The 20,797-nt window shown below is 50.1% G+C and overlaps 2 protein-coding genes across 2 annotated transcripts in view; one reads left to right on the top strand and one right to left on the bottom strand.

Annotated features, from left to right (window-relative positions):
* Positions 1–2,681: 2,681 nt before the first annotated feature.
* On the bottom strand, positions 2,682–15,736 carry echdc3 (enoyl CoA hydratase domain containing 3). The gene is made up of 5 exons (XM_052034129.1): positions 15,576–15,736; positions 13,500–13,621; positions 8,974–9,071; positions 7,226–7,426; positions 2,682–3,402 (listed from the first exon to the last, which is right to left on the bottom strand). The coding sequence occupies exons 1-5, from the start codon at positions 15,734–15,736 to the stop codon at positions 3,073–3,075; spliced, it is 912 nt and encodes a 303-aa protein (XP_051890089.1). The 3' UTR covers positions 2,682–3,072.
* Positions 15,737–17,266: 1,530 nt separating this feature from the next.
* The window catches only part of rbm17 (RNA binding motif protein 17), a 36,732-nt gene continuing 33,201 nt past the window's right edge, over positions 17,267–20,797 (top strand). Inside the window, exon 1 of the mRNA XM_052033776.1 lies at positions 17,267–17,479. The gene's annotated coding sequence lies outside the window, so the exon portion shown is untranslated. The remainder of the gene's footprint in view (positions 17,480–20,797) is intronic.

The following is a 20,797-nucleotide window of genomic DNA, read 5'->3' on the forward strand; positions in this document are numbered from 1 at the left end:
ATTGTAACAGCACAAGAGGCCACAGATAGGTCAGAACGGACGTGGAATAGAGAATAAAGAACAGGAAGCTCAGGGTCAGGTGCTCCACAAGGCAGTCACCCAATCCGTGTTTGGTTTCTTCGGTGCAGAGGAGATCGCAGTGCAAACACCAGATACGGTACACAAGATTGGAAGAAGTGAATCACTCACCTGGAAAGACTTTTCAGATCCTTGAATGGCGGGTAGGGAAGAGGAGAAAGGATCGGTGTTGCACCTTCCGCAGTTGCATGGGAAAATGCCATGTCGGGGAGCGGTTGGTAAGGACTGAAGAATGGACCAAAGATTGAAGGGAACAGTACCTTTGAAATGCCGGAGAATACATGCCTGATGGTGGAATCTTGTTGGAGCTGGCTGAAAATGTGAAGAATGATCTGTTGAGTGCAGACGCTGGTGGGGTGAAAGGTGAGGACCAGGGGAACTCCATCGTTGCTTTGTCCAGGAGGAGGGGTTGAGAACAGAGGTGTGGAAAATATATGAGAAGCAACGAGGGCTCTGTTAACCACGGTGGAGGGAAAGCCATGGTTCAGGAAGAAGGGAGGCGTCTGTGTAGAAAATATCATCATCAGAGCAAATACGACAGAGACAGAGGAACTGGGAGAATGCGATAGAATCCTTACAAGAGGCAGGGGAGGAGGAAGTGCAGTCAAGATAGCTGTGGGAGCCTGTAGCTTGTAATGGATGTTTGTGGCTGACCTATCCCCTTAGATGGGGACGAGAGATCCAGGGAGTCAGATGGACCACGTGAAGGGGAGCAGGTTGAAAACTGGCAGCAAAAGTAATGTAATTTTTGAGTTCTGTATGAGTGCAGGAAGCAGCACCAATGCAGTCTGGAGAACTGGAGAAAGGGTTAAAGGAGGACACCCCAAGCAGGACTGAAATGAACACTGTTGATGAAGCTCTTCAACACAAGGACAGAAGTGCAGCCAGGCGAATGAGTGTATTAGTGGTGAGGTTTAACTCAGAATAGGCTGAAGTCTGCTGCCATCTCCAGGATGAGGTGGAATAGAAGAGTATATTTAATGGATCTCTGGGCAAAAGAATTCCAAAGATTCAAAGAGTTGTGAAAGAAGATATTTTTCCTCACATCCACCTTAAATGATCAACTCCTTATTCTGAAACTTTGCTAACTGGTTCTAGGTATCCCTACCAGGGGAAATCTCCCCTAGACATCTACATTGCCAAGCCATCTTACAACCTTATATGTTGCAAGACATGGATTGGTGACAGGAGGCAGAAAGTAATGGTGGAAAGATGCTTTTCTGAGTGGAAGTCTGTGACCAGCAATGTACCACAGAAATACCTTACAAGAGGCAGGGGAGGAGGAAGTGCAGTCAAGATAGCTGTGGGAGCCTATAGCTTGTAATGGATGTTTGTGGCTGACCTATCCCCTTAGATGGGGACGAGAGATCCAGAGAGTCAGATGGACCACGTGAAGGGGAGCAGGTTGAAAACTGGCAGCAAAAGTAATGTAATTTTTGAGTTCTGTATGAGTGCAGGAAGCAGCACCAATGCAGTCTGGAGAACTGGAGAAAGGGTTAAAGGAGGACTCATGTCAATGTAGAAGAATGATTAGTAGGTTTGCGATCGATGCAAAAATTGGTGGTTGTGGGATAGTTAGGAAGGTTGTCTAAGGCTTCAGCAGGGTATATCTCAGTTGGAAAGTTGTGTAGAGCATTGGTAGATGGAATTTAATCTTGACAAATGCCAGGTGATACACTTTGGGAAGTCAGGTAGGAGTGGGGCATACACAGGAAATGGTAGGGTGCTAAGGAATGTTAATGAACAGAGCTAACTTGGGGTTCAAGTCCACAGTTCCTGGAACATGGCAACATAGGGTGTTAAAGAAGGGATATAGCATGCTGCCTTCATTGATGGGGAAGTTGGGAGGTTACTTTACAAACTACTGGTTAGCCCACACTTATTATGTGCACTTCCAGTTGTCACACTATAGGACAGATGTTACTGCACTGGAGAGTGAGTGATGTCTGGAACATGCTGCCAGAGGAGATGGTGGAATCAGATACAATCGCTACATTTAAGACGGACCTTTGAACAGGCAGGGCATAGAAGGACGCAGTCCTAGTGTAGGCAAATGGGGTGAGTGTAGATGGGCACAAAGATCATCGTGGACATGGTGGACTGAAGGACCTGTTTCTGTGGTAGATGACTCTATGATTCTCTACGACTCTATGACCTCATATTCCTCTAAACCCTAGAAACTAAAGACAAAATCTACCCAAACTTTCTGCAGCTCCTTCATCTCAGGAATCAATCCAATGACTTTTCCCTGCACTGTCTCCAAAGCATACTCCTCCTTAAATAAGGAGATCAAAATGAAATGCCTCACCAAAGCCCACTGTGGAAAATCAACCAGGCCTGTACAACAGAGCTACAGAACATGTTGGATTGGTTTATTTGCTAAGCCATCAAGTATGTCAGCTCCTTAGCATGGCAATTAATAAAAAGCCCAATAGTTGGCACTAGTAGAATGGTCAGAAACCAGAGGTCTGAGATAAGGATAGTTGTCTTTTGCCACTCTGAGGGTGAAGATAAGGAGGGAATTGTTTCTGTGCAGTGAGTTGTATCTGGAGTGCTCCTGCCAGAGTAAGGGGACTCAGTAGGAATTCCCAAAAGGGATTTGGAGAAATGCTTGAATCAGAAAGTTCTACAAACTTTGGGATTAAGAGCAGGATAGTTAGGACCAAATGGGATAGCTACAGCATGATCGGCTGACTAGCCTCCTCATGATTTTTGATTTTATAATGTCCAGTTGTGTTTTTTTTACAGCAAAATTATATTTATTTCCTATTTACAATGCAATCTCTAAAGTGAATTCAATCACGTTAAATGATGGCATGCAAAACAAAGTTTTTCACTGTACCTTGGTACGTGTGACAATAATAAACCAATTTACCAATCTCATGTTTGGAAATTTACAGAGTTCTATATTTAGATTTCACGTCAGCTCTTTATCAATCTTAGGGTTAAATAGTTAACAGATCACCGCCCGCACCCAAATACCAAACAAGTTTATTAGTGCACCCGCTCTGTGGAATGTGACCAGACTGGTTTCCTCTTCTGCCGGAAGGCTTCGATTCCTTCCTGTCCGTCCTTCAGTGCTAAGTTGTCCACCATGACTTGTGAAGCAATCTGATAGGCCTTCTTCCAATCCTGGACCATTTGCTTGTAGAATGTAGTTTTTCCCAGTTCAACAACAGATCTGCTGGTTTCACAGATTCTGCGGGCAATTTTCATTGTCTCTTCATCCAACTTGTCCTCAGGCACCACTCTGCTAACAAGCCCATGTTGCAATGCATCATGGGCAGAAATAGGGTCTCCTGTAAACAGCATTTCTAAGGCAACCTGTGGCAAAAAGAACGGAATCAAATCCTTACTTCCACAAAAGAAAGCTAGTCAATTTTATAAAAAGATACTTTTCATCTCTAATCTTCTTCTCTTTATCTCCTGATGGTTTTGAACCTTACTGGAGCATTTATTTTGAATTAAGATGCTGGCAAGTCCAACGTTTATTGCCTAGCCTTAATTGCTCTTACACTGGGCATCTGGAGAGAAGCTGAACCAGTAAGAGTCCAGCAATTAGGACAGGACTTGGCTGCATACCCTCACTGCAGAATTGTCCATTGGGATTCACTGAGTGCTTGGGAGGAGAGTTGAACGACAACCACTGCCCATGGTGAGCTGCCTTCTTGAACAACTGCAGTCCTTCTGGTGAGTGTATTTTCACAGTGCTGTTGGATGAGGAGTTCCAGGATTTAGACCCAGTGAGGATGATGGAACCACGTTTAATTTCAGGACTGTGAGCAACCAAGAAGGGAACTTGGAGATGGTGGTCTTCCCATGAACCTCATGCCCTTGTCCTTCAATACTGTGAGGTGCCCTGATGAGATAAGTTAATTCATTGTTCCACAGCCTTTGGTAATTCACAAAGAAACATGGTCCTCCTGGACGGTTAGTGCCAGCAAGGTATTTAACTGTCGAGGGCTCCCTTATTGTGTTCTCACACGAGGGTCAGGACCAACTTACAAATCTCATGTTTTGAAATTTACAGAGTTCTATATTTAGATTTCACGTTAGCTCCTTATCAATCTTAGGGTTAAATAGTTAACAGATCACCGCACGCACCCAAATACCAAACAAGCTTATTTGTGCACCCGCTCTGAGGAATGTGACCAGACCGGTTTCCTCTTCCACAAGTATATTTTTATAAAATTTACTAGCTTTCTTTTGTGGAAATAAGGATTTCCATGGGGGAAGTTTCACGGTAGCCTTGCCCTAGCTTTGGCAGAAGCTGTCTCTGGACATTGAACTTACTACCACAACACATGATATCATGGCAAATAGCATAGCATATCTTCTGGAAAAACTAAACAAACATATGGGAGTAAATATAGTTTAGATGGGAATCTTGGTCGGCACGGACCAGTTGGACCGAAGGGCCTGTTTCCGTGCTGTGTGACTCTAAATAAAATTAGGTTGGAGACACAAGGGACTGCAGATGCAAGGAATCTGGAAAATTAGGTTACGCTGACCATGTGAGATGTTGTAGGGTTACAGGAGGTTCATATGGAGGATAAACCAGTGTGGAACTGATGGGCTGAATGGCCCATTTCTCTGCTGCAATTCTATGATCTCTTGCTGAAGTTACGGTGGGAGATCAGGGAGACTTCCCTGGAAACCGAGACGCATATGTACATGACTTGCAGTTAGGGATGGGGACCCAGGGCAAATTGTTTCTTCCTATCCTTGGTCTGAGGCTACCGAGGTTTCACTTCAACCGAGATCAGCTCAACACAGCACAAACCCGGGACAGAACCTGGGATCTGCCTGTGAACAAACATTTTCAACGGTGATTCAATTTTCAGTTTCAATTTTCCCAGGGCTGAAATGGTGGCCACAAGAGGACACAGGTTTAAGGTGCTGGGGAGTAGGTAAAGAGGAGATGTCAGGGGTAAGTTTTTTACACAGAGAGTGGTGAGTGCGTGGAATGGGCTGCTGGCAACGGTGGTGGAGGCGGATACGATAGGGTCTTTTAAGAGACTGTTGGATAGGTACATGGAGCTTAGAAAAATAGAGGGCTATGTATGGGTAAGCCTAGTAATTTCTAAGGTAGGGACATGTTCGGCACAGCTTTGTGGGCCGAAGGGCCTGTATTGTGCTGTAGGTTTTCTATGTTTCTATGAAAATAAGTCGATAATGCTGCAAGGTTAACATGTGGACACAAGAGGCAGCTACTTTGGGAAGACTAGCAACACACAGCAGCCAGGCAATGGCCATCTCTAACCACCTATCCTTGACATTTACTGCTCTTACCTGTAACCCAGCAACACCACTGACCAGAAACTCAACTGGACCAAACCTATAAATATTGCTGTTACAAGAGCAGACCAGCGAGTCACTTCCTGATATCCCACAGCCTTTCCACACTGACAATGCACAAGTCAGGAGTGTGATAGAATACTTTCCTATTGGCTGAACAAGTGCAACTCTGGCAGCACTTGAGAAGCTTGACAGCGTCCAGAACAAAGCAGTCTGCTTGATTGGCACCCGATCCGCCACCCTAATCAGTCACTCCCTCTGTCACTGGTACAGGCTGACCCCGGGTAACAAACGGGTTCCGTTTTACAGGTGCCCACAAATTGATTTTGACCATGTTGGAAAATACACAAAAAATTCACTCAATACGGTACCTTCTACAATATTGGAATGAATGGCATCAAAAACAGATAAGACCGATAAGAAGGAACAATAATTAAATGTGGAGAGAGAGAGGGAGGGGGGAGAGGTGGGGAGGGAGGAGGGGGGAGAGGGAGGAGGGGGGAGAGGGAGGAGGGGGGAGAGGGAGGAGGGGGGAGACGGAGGAGGGGGGAGACGGAGGGGGGGAGACGGAGGGGGGGGGAGACGGAGGGGGGGGAGACGGAGGGGGGGGGAGACGGAGGGGGGGGAGACGGAGGAGGGGGGAGAGGGAGGAGGGGGGAGAGGGAGGAGGGGGAGGGGGAGAGGGGGGGGAGAGGGAGGAGGGGGAGAGGGAGGAGGGGGAGAGGGAGGAGGGGGATAGGGAGGAGGGGGAGAGGGAGGGGGTGGAGAGGGACGAGGGGGAGAGGGGGGGAGAGGGAGGAGGGGGAGAGGGAGGGGGGAAGAGAGGGAGGAAACTAGTTCTGCCGTGAATAGGAATGAACGCATGCATGTATATTGGACTTCTGAATTTAATACTTTGGGAGCTTGTTCGTTTGTAGGGATGTCCGTAAGTCAGTCTTAACCTGGGGATGGCCTGTACAAAGTAGCTGCAGTGTGCACTGCATTTATTCACCCCGGCTACCCCAAGTGTACCTCCCAAACCTATCACCTCTGCCAACTTGAGGGATAAGTATAGCAGACACATAGGAAGACGCCCAACTGCAGGTTCCCTTCCAAGTCACATGCTATCCTGGCTTGGAAATATATCAGTCCTTCATTGTAGCTGGTTCTGGATCCTGGAACTCCCTTCCCAACAGCACTGTGGGAACACCTTCACCAGAGGGACTGCAGTGGTTTAAGATGGTGGCTTGCCAAGAAATTCTGCCCATGACTGCAAAGTTTGCCTTTCATGAATGAATAAAGAAAGGGAAAGTAGAACTGTAGAATCATTGAAAATCTGTTACACAAAAGGAATTAATTTAGCCCAGCCTATCAGAGCCCGTTAACGATGAAAACCACCCAGCCTAATCCCACCTGCCAGCACTGGGTCTGTACCCTGCAGGTCATGGCTCTTCAAAGACACATCCAAGTGTGACGGGATGTTCCCACTTCTCCCACCCTTTTAAGGCAGTGAGTGCCAAACCCCAACACTCACAGGGTGGAAATTAAACGAGAGGTTGAGTCAGAGGGGTTGGAGTTGCAAATCCACACAACAGGTAAAAAATAGCACATGTTTAAAAGACAGGTACATGGATAGGAAAGGTTTGCAGGGATATGGACCAAATGTAGGCATATGGGACCAGCTCACGTTGGCACGGACAATTGAACCAAGGGCCTGTTTCCGTGCTGTGTAGCTCAACAACTGTGGGGAAACATACCACGGGAGGCACAGAGCTGGCCTCATAAAGCACTACAAACCCCCTGCAGCGCCAACCATCCCAGTTAATCCTTTACAGGAACAGTATGCAGCCGAAACATGGCAGCGACTTACCTTCCGAGAGACCGACCGCCCGACGGCCACGGCTGGGGTGGAGCAGAACAGACCGACCTTGACACCTGGCATGGCAAACTCTGACCTGTCCGACGCCACGGCAATGTCACAACTCGCCACGAGCTGGCAGCCGGCAGCCGTGGCCAGCCCGTTGACTTTGGCAATGACTGGCACTGGGAGATCCTGAAGCAGCATCATCACCTACAGTCAGAGGAAAGGTGATCAGCAGAGCTCGCCACAGATTTAATTTGTGAACTTTCCTGATCTGAGACCCCTTCCAGAAACTTTCACCCTTCTTGCATGCTCGTTTTTTTTTTAAAAGATATCTTTATTAGTCACATGTACATCGAAACACACAGTGAAATGCATCTTTTTGCGTAGTGTTCTGGGGGCAGCCCGCGAGTGTCGCCACGCTTCCGGCGCCAACATAGCACGCCCACAACTTCCTAACCTGTACGTCTCTTGGAAGGTGGGAGGAAACCAGACCACTCGGAGGAAACCCATGCAGACACGGGGAGAATGTACAAACTCCTTACAGACAGCAGCCGGATTTGAACCCGGGTCGCTGGTGCTGTAAAGCGTTACACTAACCGCTACACTACCGTGTCTGCCCAGGTTACCCCGGGCAGATAAGACAAGACGCCTTTATTGGTCACATGTACATCGAAACACATGAACCCGTGATGAATGCTTCACGGGCAGTGGTTGTCCTTCAGCTCTCCTCCCAGGCACTCAGTGAATCCCACCAGACAATTCTGCGATGAGAACCTGATAAGTTGAGTGCAGATCCAACCGTGGTATCAGGTCAAGTCGAGTTTATTGTCATGTGAACAAGTACGGTGAGGTACTGGTCCGATGAAAAACTTGCTTGCAGCGACATCACAGGCAGGTAGATTCAGACAACACACAGAACATAAATTATACAGGAAGGTTGAGACACATTCTTTGTGGTGTTTTTTCCCATACAGGAATTTAATAAGTTGAGATCTCGTTAATAAACCACTATCCCTTCACTCTTTTGGTCTCTAATCCTTCAGAATTTGAATGCCCGTTCATGTTTTGAGCATCCTTGAACTTAATCGCTCCACCATGGAATTCATCTGATGTGCCCAAGCTCTGGCAATCTCTCTCTAAACCTCTCATCCTTTCTACTACTCTTCCCTCCCTACCTTTCCTGCTTTAAGACCTTGTTACATGGAGCACCTTAATGCAGTGTTGGAGAAGGAACAGGCCACCTGAAGGTCCCAGTAATGCAACAAGTAGAGCTGTTGTCTCACAGCTCCAACGAACCAGGTTCAACCCTGATGTCCGGTGTTACAGGGAAACAAGTGGAGGGAGTGGCGATTGATGGGAATGCTCTGAGAGCCAGCATAGCCTTGATAGGTGAATAGTCTCCTTAAATGTCATAAGGAAATATGACACTTAAGGAGACCATTAAATGAGTCAAGGGCCAATGAGTGTTTAAACCCACTTGTCAAGGGAGAGAAATGAAACAAAGGAAAAGGATGCTTCTTGAAGCCAACTCCATTACCAAGCTTTTGCATCTGTAAAAAGCTTTTGCATCTGTAAAAAGCTTTTGCATTTGCACAAAGCTTTTGCATTTGCACCACAAACTCTTTAAGTCACCTGCGATCCAATGTTTGCTAATGCTCCTATAAATACCTTGGGGCATTTTACTTTGTTGGAGACACTATACAAATTGCTGTTAGTCAATGCATTACAGTCTGGATTTAAATTGGTGAGCTTACTTCACTGCAGACTGAAAAAACTTGGGCATGATAATCCTCTCCTTGTGTCGTAGTCAGCTCCTTAAGATCATGTCCGGATGAAAATACAGGTCCCTCAGCTGTAAGATAAGATTTCTTTATTAGTCACATGTACATCGAAATGCACAGTGAAATGCATCTTTTGCGTAGAGTGTTCTGGGGGCAGCCCGCAAGTGTCGCCGCGCTTCTGGCGCCAACATAGCATGCCCACAACCTCCTAACCCGTACGTCTTTGGAATGTGGGAGGAAACCGGAGCACCCGGAGGAAACCCATGCAGACACGGGGAGAACGCACACACTCCTTACAGACAGCGGCCGGAATTGAACCCGGGTTGCTGGCGCTGTAATAGTGTTACGATAACCGCTACACCGTGTACACATGAATCACAGTATCAGACTCACTTACAAATACAATTCCAACACTGTATATAGAATAAATAGTAATAGATCTAAAAACGGCTTAGGTGAAAAATTGAGTTGCTGAGTAGGTATTTATGCTTCCTTTCTTTCTGCAGTCTGTGATCTCGCACAGATCTCCGTCTGAAAGAGGGGGGAGATTAGAGGGAAGAACAGAAGAAGCAACAAACAATCTGCAGGAGGAACTCAGCGGGTCAAGCAGCATCACAGAACATTGCAGCAAAGTACAGGCCCTTCGGCCCACCATGTTGTGCCAACATTTTATCCTGCTCAATGGGAGGAAAGGAATTGTTGACGTTTCGGGTCAAAACCCTGCATTGGGACTGAGAGCGGAGAGGGGAGATGGCCGGTATGAAGAGAAAGGGAGTGGTGAGAAAGGAGTCTGAGGTGGCTGGTGGACTGAGGAGAGATGTAGGATAATAGGCAGGTAGGGGAAGGGAAGGGGGGGGGTACAGTTGGGAGACAGGTGAATGAGAGGTGGAGGCAGACAAAGAGAAAAAAAGAATATTGAGAGGCACATGGAGCAAGGTGGAGGGAGGGGAGGGGAGGGTAAAGGTTGGAGATGGCTGCTGGAGGGAGATAAGCAGGAACAAAGTGATACGGGTGCTGGACTCTGATAAGTAAAGGAGGTGAGAGTGGGAACAGAGGGAATCTATTTTCAGCCTCACACAAATCTGTACAGTTAGAGCATAGAACATTACAGCACAGTACAGGCCTTTCAGCCCACGATGTTGTGCCAACACTTTATCTTGCTCTAAGATCTATCTAACCCTTCCCTCCCACATCGCCCTCCATTTCTCTATCATTCATGTGTCTATTTAAGAGTCTCTTAAGTGTCCCTAATGTATCTGCCCCCACAACCTCTGCCGGCAGTGCGTTCCACGCACCCACCACTCTCTGTGTAAAAAACTTACCCCTGAAATCTCCCTTATACCTTCCTCCAATCACCTTAAAATTATGCCCCCTCATGTTAGCCATTGTCGACCTGGGAAAAAGTCTCTGACTGTCCACTCGATCTATGCCTCTTATCATCTTGTACACCTCTATCAAGTCACCTCTCATCCTCCTTCTCTCCAAAGAGAAAAGCCCTAGCTCGCTCAACCTATCCTCATAAGACATGCTCTCCAATCCAGGCAGCACCCTGGTAAATCTCCTCTGCACCCTCTCTAAAGCTTCCACATCCTTCCTATAATGAGGTGACCAGAACCGAAAACAATCTTCCAAGTGTGGTCTGACCAGACTTCTATAGAGCTGCAACATCTTGAACTCAGCACCCCGAATGATGAAAGCCAACACTCCATACGCCTTCTTACCAACCCTATTGACCTGCGCAGCAACCTTGAGGGATCTATGGACGTGGACCCCAAGATCCCTCTGTTCCTCCACACTGCTAAGAGTCCTGCCATTAACCTTGTATTCTGCCTTCGAATTTGATCTCCCAGAGTGTATCACTTCACAGTTATCCGGGTTGAACTCCATCTGCCACTTCTCAGCCCAGCTCTGCATTCTATCAGTATCCTGTTGTAATCTACAGCAACCTTCTACACTATCCACAACACCACCAACCTTTGTATCATCTGCAAACTTACTAACCCACCCTTCCACATCCTCATCCAAGTCATTTATAAAAATCACAAAGAGCAGGGGTCCCAGAACAGATCCCTGCAGAACACCACTGGTCACCGACCTCCAGGCAGAATACGCTCCATCTACCACCACCAGTTGAGTGAGAGCAGAGCCCACCCTACAATACAAACTTGCTCTCTCCCCTCCGGCACTCTGCTTTCACTCATGGCTTGTTGCCAGCCTTCGCTGCTCATCCCCAAATCCCTCCCAGGCCACTGTGGCTGAAATTTAAGAATCAATACATCGGTGGTCTGGACATATACAGGCCAGTCGGGGTAAGGACGGCAGATTCCACCCAGCCCCGCAAGAACGTTAGTGAACCAGGTGAGTTATTATGGCAACCAGGGAGATTCAATGTTACAAATGCAGATAGTATTGTTTTCATTCCAAATTTTATTTAAATACTTGAATATAATTTCCCCAGCAAACGCAGGGGGATTCTACCTTGTCTCTGGAGGGACAGTTCAGTAATTATGCAACCAAACGCCACGAACATGTCATCTGGAGGATTTTTACCACCTCCTCTGGATGACCATCCCAGTTATTCTTCCTGTGTCACATGGTCAGAGGTGTACAGCACAGAAACAGGCCCTTCGGCCCACCATGTCCATGCTGCCCTTCTATTTGGCTGCATTAGGACTGTGTCTAGTTAAGTGTCTGTCTAAATGCCTCTTAAATGCAGTGATTGAATCTGATTCCACCACCGGCAGTGGGTTCCAGATATCAACCACTCTCTGCATAAAATAACATACCCCTCAGATCCCCTTTAAAACTCCTTCAGCCTATGCCCTCTTGTTTTTGATATCCCTACCATGGGATAAAGGTTCTATCTATCCATTCTATGCCACTCATAACTTCATATTCCTCTATCAGGTCACCCCTCCGCCTCCTTCACTCCAAAGAAAATAAGCCCAGCCTATCCAATCTCCCCAAAGCTAAAGTCCTCCAATCCGGGCAACATCCTGGTGAATCTCCTCTGCACTCTCTCCAGCGACTCGTTGCAAGCTACTCTCTGCAGATCTACTCATTACTTTTACTATAATCGTTCTACACTTTTAAAATTAAATTCTACACTTTACTCTGTATTCTGTTATTGTTTTTACCCTCTACTACCTCAATGCACTACGTAATGAATTGATCTATACGAACGGTATACAAGACAAGTTTTTCACTGTACCTCGGTACAAGTGACAATAATAAACCAATACCAATATATCCTTCCAATAGCATGGTGACCAGAACTGCTGCCTAACCACTGTTTTGTAAAGTTGCAATACAATGTTCAACTCTTGTATTCTATGCTCCAACCTATGAAGGCAAGTATGCCATATGTCTTCCACACCAGCTTATTGCCACTTTCAAGATACTATGGATATGGACCTTTAGTTGCTCTAGCAGCAAGCATGGTAGTGTAGCGGTTAGCGTAACGCTTTAAAGCGCCGGCAACCCAGGTTCAATTCCCGCCGCTGTCTGTAAGGAGTTTGTACGTTCTCCCCGTGTCTGCGTGGGTTTCCTCCGGGTGCTCCGGTTTCCTCCTACATTCCAAAGCTGTACAGGTTAGGAAGTTGTGGGTGTGCTATGTTGGCGCTGGAAGCATGGCAACACTTGCGGGCTGCCCCCAGAACACTCTACCTAAAAGATGCATTTCACTGTGTGTTTCGATGTACGTGACTAATAAAGATATCTTATCTTATCTTAGTTCTCTCTGTTCATCAACATTCCTTAGTGCCCTGCTATTTACTGAAAATATCTTATCTCTATTTGACTTCCCAAAATACATCCCCTCACAGTTGTCAAGATTAAACTCCACCTGCCAATGCTCTGTCCAGGTTTCCATGTATGTGAAGAAAGACTCCTCCATTGGCTTTCAGTTAATCAACACCACTATTTCAAAATTATCTCCCTTGTTTTCAGATCATTCCACAGCCTCTCTATCACAAGACCTCCCAAGATATTTATGCTTCTTCTATTTTGTCCCCTTGATCACCATCAACAATCAATTCACCACCGGTGTCTGTGCTTTCGAAGTCAAGGACCTGGGTGCTACAATTCCATCCCTCTCCAACTCTCTCTTCTCCAAGGTGCTCTTGAAAACCAAGGTGACAGGGTGGGTTGTGAGATGGACGCAAAGAGGCATCCAGGGAACATATGCAGGCAAAAAGTGGGAAAAAGCGAAGTCACCCATTTTGGTACAAAGAACAAGAAAAACAGAGCATCTTATTTTTAAGATGAGAGATCGAAAAGCATTGTTCAGAGGGATCCAGGTACTTTCATACACAACTCATTGAAAGGTAACATGTAGGATCAGAAAGGCAAATGGTACATTGTACTTTATTGCAAGAATATTTGAGTACAAAAGTAAAAACATTTTACTGCACTTCTGGTGAAACTTCCATCTGGAACATTATGCACACACCTATTCAAGGAAGTAAAATACTTGCAATAGAGGGAGTGCAATAGATTACCTGAAATAATTATAACTCGAAGATCAATGCTTTTCACTTCATGAAGAAGGTCCATGCGCAAGGATTTCAGCATCGGCAGTGAGAGGGCATTCCGTTTCTTTGGGTTATTCAGCACAATATTCCTAAAAAGGCAACCTTTCTTACAGCAAAGGAAAAGGAGAATGCACAGGAATGCATTTATAAAAGGATACTCTTTGCTCTCCTAACTGTTCCGTCTTAGAACATAGAATACAGCACAATACTGAGGGAATTCTGAGGGAATTCGATGTACCCACAATGCAGATGTGGAACTGAACTTCTATCCACACTAACTGGTGGTTATATATAGAACATAGAAGTGCAGTACAGGCCCTTCAGCCCACAATGTTGTGCTGACATTTTATCCTGCTCTAAGATCTATCTAACCCTTCCCTCCCACGTAGTCCTCCATTTCTCTATCATTCATGTGTCTATCTAAGAGTCTCTTAAATGTCCCTAATGTATCTGCCCCCACAACCTCTGCCGGCAGTGTGTTCCACACACCCACCACTCTCTGTGTAAAAAACTTATCCCTGACATCCCCCTTATACCTTCCTCCAATCACCTTAAAATTATGCCCCCTTGTGTTAGCCATTGTTACCCTGGGAAAAAGTCTCTGACCGTCCACTCAATCGATGCCTCTTATCATCTTGTACACCTCTATCAAGTCACCTCTCATCCTCCTTCTCTCCATTGAGAAAAGCCTCAGTTCACTCAACCTATCCTCATAAGACATGCTCTCCAATCCAGGCAGCATCCTGGTAAATCTCCTCTGCACCCTCTCTAAAGCTTCCACATCCTTTCTATAATGAGGCGACCAAAACTGAACACAATACTCCAAGTGTGGTCTGACCAGAGATCTAAAGAGCTGCAACATTACCTCACGGTTCTTGAACTCAATACCCCGACTAATGAAGGCCAACACTCCATATGCCTTCTTAACAACCCTATCGAACTGTGTGGCAACCTTGAGGGATCTATGGATGTGGACCCCAAGATCCCTCTGTTCCTCCACACTGCTAAGAATCCTGCCATTAACCTTGTATTCTGCCTTCATATGGCAGGGCAATTCACCTGCTTCTGAAACAACTCACTGCTTTTCATCCTTTTGCTTTCCTAGAGTAGCATATTGGCATTCTGCAATGTTCAGGCAATCTGCTGACAGTGAACAGCTGATGAAGCTCAGAATAGCGCTCCACACACACAGCATTACATGGGACACTAAAAATCCCTGATCAATGCAGAAGGTACAGGTCTGAAACTGCACTGACGTGAGCTATCATGTGCACCACAGCTGAATAATCTGCCGGTAACATCGACCCTGGATTCGCGCACGAGTGCTGTGCAGTGGTCTCCAACGAAGGGGAGAGTTGGAGACCACTGCACCTCCCACCCCCGGGGACCAGGGTGCACCTCCCACCCCCGGGGACCACCACTACCACCGGACCCCAAACTCCCACGGACCACCAGACCTCTCACCCCGGGACCCATCACCCCCCCCCCGGGACCCATCACCCCCCCCCCGGGACCCCTCACCCCCCCCAAGACCCCTCACAACCCCCCACAAGACCCCACATCCCCTGTGACCCATCATCCCCGGGACCCATCATCCCCACCCTCCCCCCCCCCGCGGGACCCATCACCCCCACCCTCCCAGGACCCCTCACACCACCCCCCAAGACCCCACATCCCCTGTGACTCATCACCCCCCCCGGGTCCCCTCAGCCTCACCCCCCCCCCCCCGGGACCCCTCAGCCTCACCCCCCCCCCCGGGACCCCTCACCCTCACCCCCCCCCCCGGGTCCCCTCAGCCTCACCTCCCCCCCCCCGGGTCCCCTCAGCCTCACCCCTCCCCCCCGGGTCCCCTCAGCCTCACCCCCCCCCCCCAGGGTCCCCTCAGCCTCACCCCCCCCCCAGGGTCCCCTCAGCCTCACCTCCCCCCCCCAGGGTCCCTTCAGCCTCACCCCCCCCCCAGGGACCCCTCAGCCTCACCCCCCCCCCCCCCCGGGTCCCCTCAGCCTCCCCCCCCCCCCGGGTCCCCTCAGCCTCCCCCCTCACCTGATGCCAGCCTGCTGGGTGCGGACGGTGAGCGGGTCCTGGACCGCGCCCCCAGCCTGCCGGGCCTGTGGAGGGCCCCCGCAGAGCCCGGCCCCGGGCCTCGGCCTGGCCAGGACCCCCGCCCTCCGCACCCACCGTCCCGCCGCCCCAACACCCGCCATGGCAGCGGCTCCTCGCTCCGTGCGGCACCGCGACCCCCGCTCCACCCGGCCCCGGACGAAGGTTCCGCCTGCAAGGACGGCCCGGGCAAACTGCACCTCCTACCGCCCCCACCCCCACCTCAACCCACCACCCCCCACCCAACTCCCTCCCCCACCTCAACCCACCACCCCCCACCCAACTCCCTCCCCCACCCCCATCCCATTCCCCCCACCCCATCCCATTCCCCCCACCCCATCCCCATCCCATTCCCTCCACCCCCACCCCATTCCCCCCACCCCATCCCCATCCCATTCCCCCCACCCCATCCCCATTCCCCCCACCCCATCCCCATCCCATTCCCCCCACCCCCACCCCATTCCCCACACCCCCATCTCATCCCCCCACATCCCATTCCCCATCTCATCCCCCACCCCATCTCATTCCTTCATTAAATCCCCCCACCCCTATCTCATTCCCCCCAGTCCTCCTCACCCACCCTCCTCACCCACCCCTTCATTCCATCCATCTCCCACATACCCCCATTCCTCTCACTCTGCCCCTCTCATTTCCAGTCCCAAGATCATTAGTTATCGATAACGCTAAAGTTATTTGTTTATTTGGGATATTTAAATTTAAAATATTATTCCCTCCAATATTTGTGCTGAAGATTCAGAAATGGTGAAAATCAGGATCAGGTTTATTATCACCGACATATGACATGAAATTTGTTGTTTTGTGGCAACAGAACAGTGCAAAGACATAAAAATTACAATAAATTACAAAAATAAATAAATAGTGCAAAACTAGTGTTCATGGGTTCATGGACCGTTCAGAAATCCGATGGCAGAGGGGAAGAAGCTGTTCCTGAATCATTGAGTGTGGGTCTTCAGGCTCCTGGTGTTTGCTACATTACATCAGCAGAAGGTGTTAGAGTGATGCAGCACAGATTTTTGGCCCTTCAGCACAACTGGTCTATGCCGACCAAGACGCCCATCTAAGCTAGTCCCATTTGCCTGCATTTGGCCTGTATCCCCCTAACTGCGTACCTGAGCATGCATTCTGATGATGAACTCATGAAAAAAACAAGATGCTGGAGGAACTCAGCAGGCCAGGCAGCATCCGTGGAGAAAAGCAGGAGGTCAATGTTTCAGGTCAGGACCCTTCTTCACAGGGTCCTGACCTGAAATGTTGACCGTCGACATTTTTCCATTGATGCTGCCTGATGTGCTGAGTTCCTCCAGCATCTTGCTTTTTCCATCTAGATTCCAGCATCTGTAGTCCTTTGTTTTTCTTGTTTGGAGTGGTCTGTATGGACGGCTTGCAACACCATGTAGGTGTTACTGGAAGAACAAATGGATTCTGTGGATTCCCTGGGATCCAGAAAGGAAATCAATACTGCTGGTGACCTCAACTGGAACCTTGGATGGAGGCAGGCGGTGATGCCTACCACAGCTAAATCACCAGAGACACATCCTGACAAGTAGACGTGGGGTTAACATGGAGGAGAACCAATTAAAAAGTTAACAAAAATGGGGAATGCTGGAAATACTGGGTAGATCTGAGGTCATCCAGGCAACGAGGTGTGGCCAAGCTCAGTGGTGGGAGGGGCTCTGGGTCCCGGGGGGCGGGGCTTCACCTTACCTCTGACGTCAGGCGGTGCAGAGCGAGTGGGCCTGGCGGGCGGGGGAGCTGGTTTCTGGCCGGACCGTTGATGGGAACGGACCTGAGGAGCCGGAAGCCGAGCGGCGGCTGGAGAGGCGCGGGTGAGGAGCCGCGGGGGGACCGGAGGGGCCGCGGACCGCCGCCTACTCCCGCCGCCTGTTCCCGCCGCCTACTCCCGCCGCCTGTTCCCGCCGCCTACTCCCGCCCACCCCGGGACCGGGCGGGGGGGAGCGCGGGGCCGCCGTTGGTTTGAGGCGCGGAGCTTGATGGGAAGGGAGGGGGGTCACTGGTGGCTTTTGTCGAGGGTCCCCCCTCCCCCTCCCCCCTCCCCCTCCCCCCCTCCCTCCCCCCTCCCCCTCCCCCCCTCCCTCCCCCCTCCCCCTCCCCCCTCCCTCCCCCCTCCCCCTCCCTCCCCCCTCCCCCTCCCCCTCCCTCCCCCCTCCCCCCTCCCCCTCCCCCCTCCCTCCCTCCCCCTCCCCCTCCCTCCCCCCTCCTCCCTCCCCCCCCTCCCCCCCCCCTCCCCCTCCCCCCTCCCCCTCCCTCCCCCTCCCCCCTCCCCCTCCCCCGTCCCTCCTCCCCCCTCCCCCCTCCCCCCCCTCCCTCCCCCCTCCCCCTCCCTCCCCCCTCCCCCTCCCCCTCCCTCCCCCCTCCCCCCTCCCCCTCCCCCCTCCCTCCCTCCCCCTCCCCCTCCCTCCCCCCTCCTCCCTCCCCCCTCCCCCCCCTCCCCCCCCCTCCCCCTCCCCCCTCCCCCTCCCTCCCCCTCCCCCTCCCCCTCCCCCGTCCCTCCTCCCCCCTCCCCCCTCCCCCTCCCCCCTCCCTCCCCTCCCCCTCCCCCTCCCCCCTCCCCACCCCTCCCCCTCCCTCCCCTCCCCCTCCCCCCTCCCCCTCCCCCTCCCCCCCTCCCCCTCCCTCTCCCCCTCCCTCCCCCCTCTCCCTCCCCCCCCTCCCCCCCTCCCTCCCCCCCTCCCCCCTCCCTCCCCCCCTCCCTCCCCCCCTCCTCCCTCCCCCCCTCCCCCCTCCCCCTCCCCCCCCCTCTCCCTCTCCCTCCCCCCTCCCCCTCCCTCCCCCCCTCCCCCCTCTCCCCTCCCCCCCTCCCCTCCCCCCCTCCCCCTCTCCCCCCCTCCCCCTCTCCCCCCCTCCCCTCTCCCCCCCTCCCCTCTCCCCCCCTCCCCTCTCCCCCCCTCCCCTCTCCCCCCCCTCCCCTCTCCCCCCCCTCCCCTCTCCCCCCCCTCCCCTCTCCCCCCCCTCCCCTCTCCCCCCCCTCCCCTCATCCCCCCTCCCCCCCCTCCCCTCATCCCCCCTCCCCTCATCCCCCCTCCCCTCATCCCCCCTCCCCTCATCCCCCCTCCCCTCATCCCCCCCTTTGCCCATCACCTCCCCATCACACCCACAACCCCTCCCCCTCATCGTAATCCCCATCATCCCACTTACCCCACAACTCCTATTCACGCTTACCATCTTCAACCACTTACTATACATCCCCCCCCCCCCACTGAACGCCCCATTTTGAGTTGTGAATGTTACTGTTTTGAGCACTGACTTTGTGTTCTCCTCATGTGCTCTTGAAAGAGAGTGTAGTATGTGTGGGATCACTCTGATGTAAACTGGGTTGGTGTAGTGAGTCACATATAAGCTGGTCCATTTGAAGTTTATCTGTGTGTCTGCACCTTGCCTTGACTGACTCGTGCCTTGGCTGGATTTGGTCACAGTTGACTGGCAGCAAAGTTTGCAGTCAGGCTGGAGAGTGGGCTCATTGCAATTGGCCCATTATTAGCACTGTTGTAGCTGCGTGTGTGTGGATGGCTTGTTTGTGTAGATGTTAAAAAGGAGGGTTGCCATGTTAGACCACAAGTGGATTCACTTCTGCAGAAGCTGCACTTCCCTCCATGTTTTAATGTAGAAGTGTGAGCTTATGGTCAGTGTTTGGATTGTGCAAACTGGTGGTCCCTTCATCCTATTGTAGACTTTCTAAAGCAAAGTTGGATAATTGACAGCAACAAACTATCTGCTGGAGGAACTCAGCAGGTTGAGCAGCATCTGTGGGGGGGAAGGAATTGTCGACGTTTCGGGTGGAAACCTTGCCTCAGGACTGAGATAGGGCATTCAGTCCATTGACTCAGTCCTGATGCAGGTTTTGACCTGAAGTGTCAACAATTCATTTCCCCTTGCAGATGCTGCTCAACCCTCTGAGTTCCTCCAGCAGGTTGTGTGTTGCTCCAGATTCCAGCATCTGCAGCCTCTTGTGTCTCCATTTAGATAATTGACAGTGTTGTGCACTGCTAGGAGGTCAGTGAAGGTGTGACCAGTGATTTCACAGTTTATCGAATGCATCTTCAGTACTGACCACCTGGCCAGTCTGTGACGTGCCCATTTTATCCATAAACTAATTCACGAGACACTTAGTCAAATTCTTTGGGCCTCATACGTTCTTACCCAGTTTCAAAAGTGTGGCGGCAAAAAGGTGTCTCCCGATCTTAAATAGTTATCATCACGCAGGAGTTAAATGGTTTGGCAAAGCTAGACTTTATTACTGGTACAAATTTCCTCATCCGTTCAGTGCAGGTGTTGTCAAAGCCAGCAGCCTTGTCAGTCTTCACGTTCCTGGGGGCTTTCTTATTTTGGTTGTTGTAACTCAGTATTCAGAGTTGTTCTCTTCATGCTGTGTTGTTTCGAGCTGATTTGGTGCACTTGGTGTTATTGCTGTAGTGTTGCTCTGTTTCCTTTGGCTTTAAACTCAGTTTCTTGGTTTGTAGACAAAGTTATTTTTGCTGCTTTGAACAAATCATTAATCCAGTTGTGTGCTTCCGCTGAGTAAATGTTTATATAAATTTTAATCTCAAAATCTACAACCAGACTGCCTCTAGATACGAGGGAGACTGGGTCAGATTAAAACGGCTACTTAGCATTGTCGTTGTTATATCAAACCAGTCTTAAAGTCATGGAGTTATTTCATTTGTAGTGAAAAGAGAACTGTTCATATTTTCATTTAAAGTTTAGTGACACTTCACAATTCTCAACCTGGACCATGACCTATTTGTCCCACTGCCGTCTGGCAAGCGGTACCGGAGCATCCGGGCCAGAACTACTAGACTGTACAACAGTTCTTTCCCCCAGGCTGTCAGGCTCCTGAATACCCTAGAAGCAGTTTCAGACAAATGCCACGTCAAAAGCCCTGGTTTGCACAACAGTGTATAAGAACTTTGGCTGCTGCTGAACATGTTTATACATTTAGTGCAACACACTGAGTTCTGTATTTTCTTCGTCCAACTCGGTTTTGCACTAACCCTGCACTAATTTTGTATTCTGTATATCCTGTTTTTTGCACTATTTGTACTTGCACAATTTTTTTTGTCTGTGTTTATTGTATGTCCTCTGTTCTATGTATGTCCTCTGCTGTGAGAGTCTGGGGGAAACGACAT

Source organism: Pristis pectinata, chromosome 19 (genome assembly GCF_009764475.1).
Source record: "Pristis pectinata isolate sPriPec2 chromosome 19, sPriPec2.1.pri, whole genome shotgun sequence".
NCBI classification, from domain to species: domain Eukaryota; kingdom Metazoa; phylum Chordata; class Chondrichthyes; order Rhinopristiformes; family Pristidae; genus Pristis; species Pristis pectinata.

Excerpts from the sequence above, each read along its gene's own strand:
- echdc3 (XM_052034129.1), bottom strand. The coding sequence starts at position 15,736 with ATGGCGGGTGTTGGGGCGGCGGGACGGTGGGTGCGGAGGGCGGGGGTC. Across the intron at positions 13,622-15,575 it reads ACCCAGCAGGCTGGCATCAG|GAATATTGTGCTGAATAACC; the intron begins GTGAGGGGGGAG and ends TTGCCTTTTTAG. Across the intron at positions 9,072-13,499 it reads TCGAGTTATAATTATTTCAG|CTGAGGGACCTGTATTTTCA; the intron begins GTAATCTATTGC and ends CTTATCTTACAG.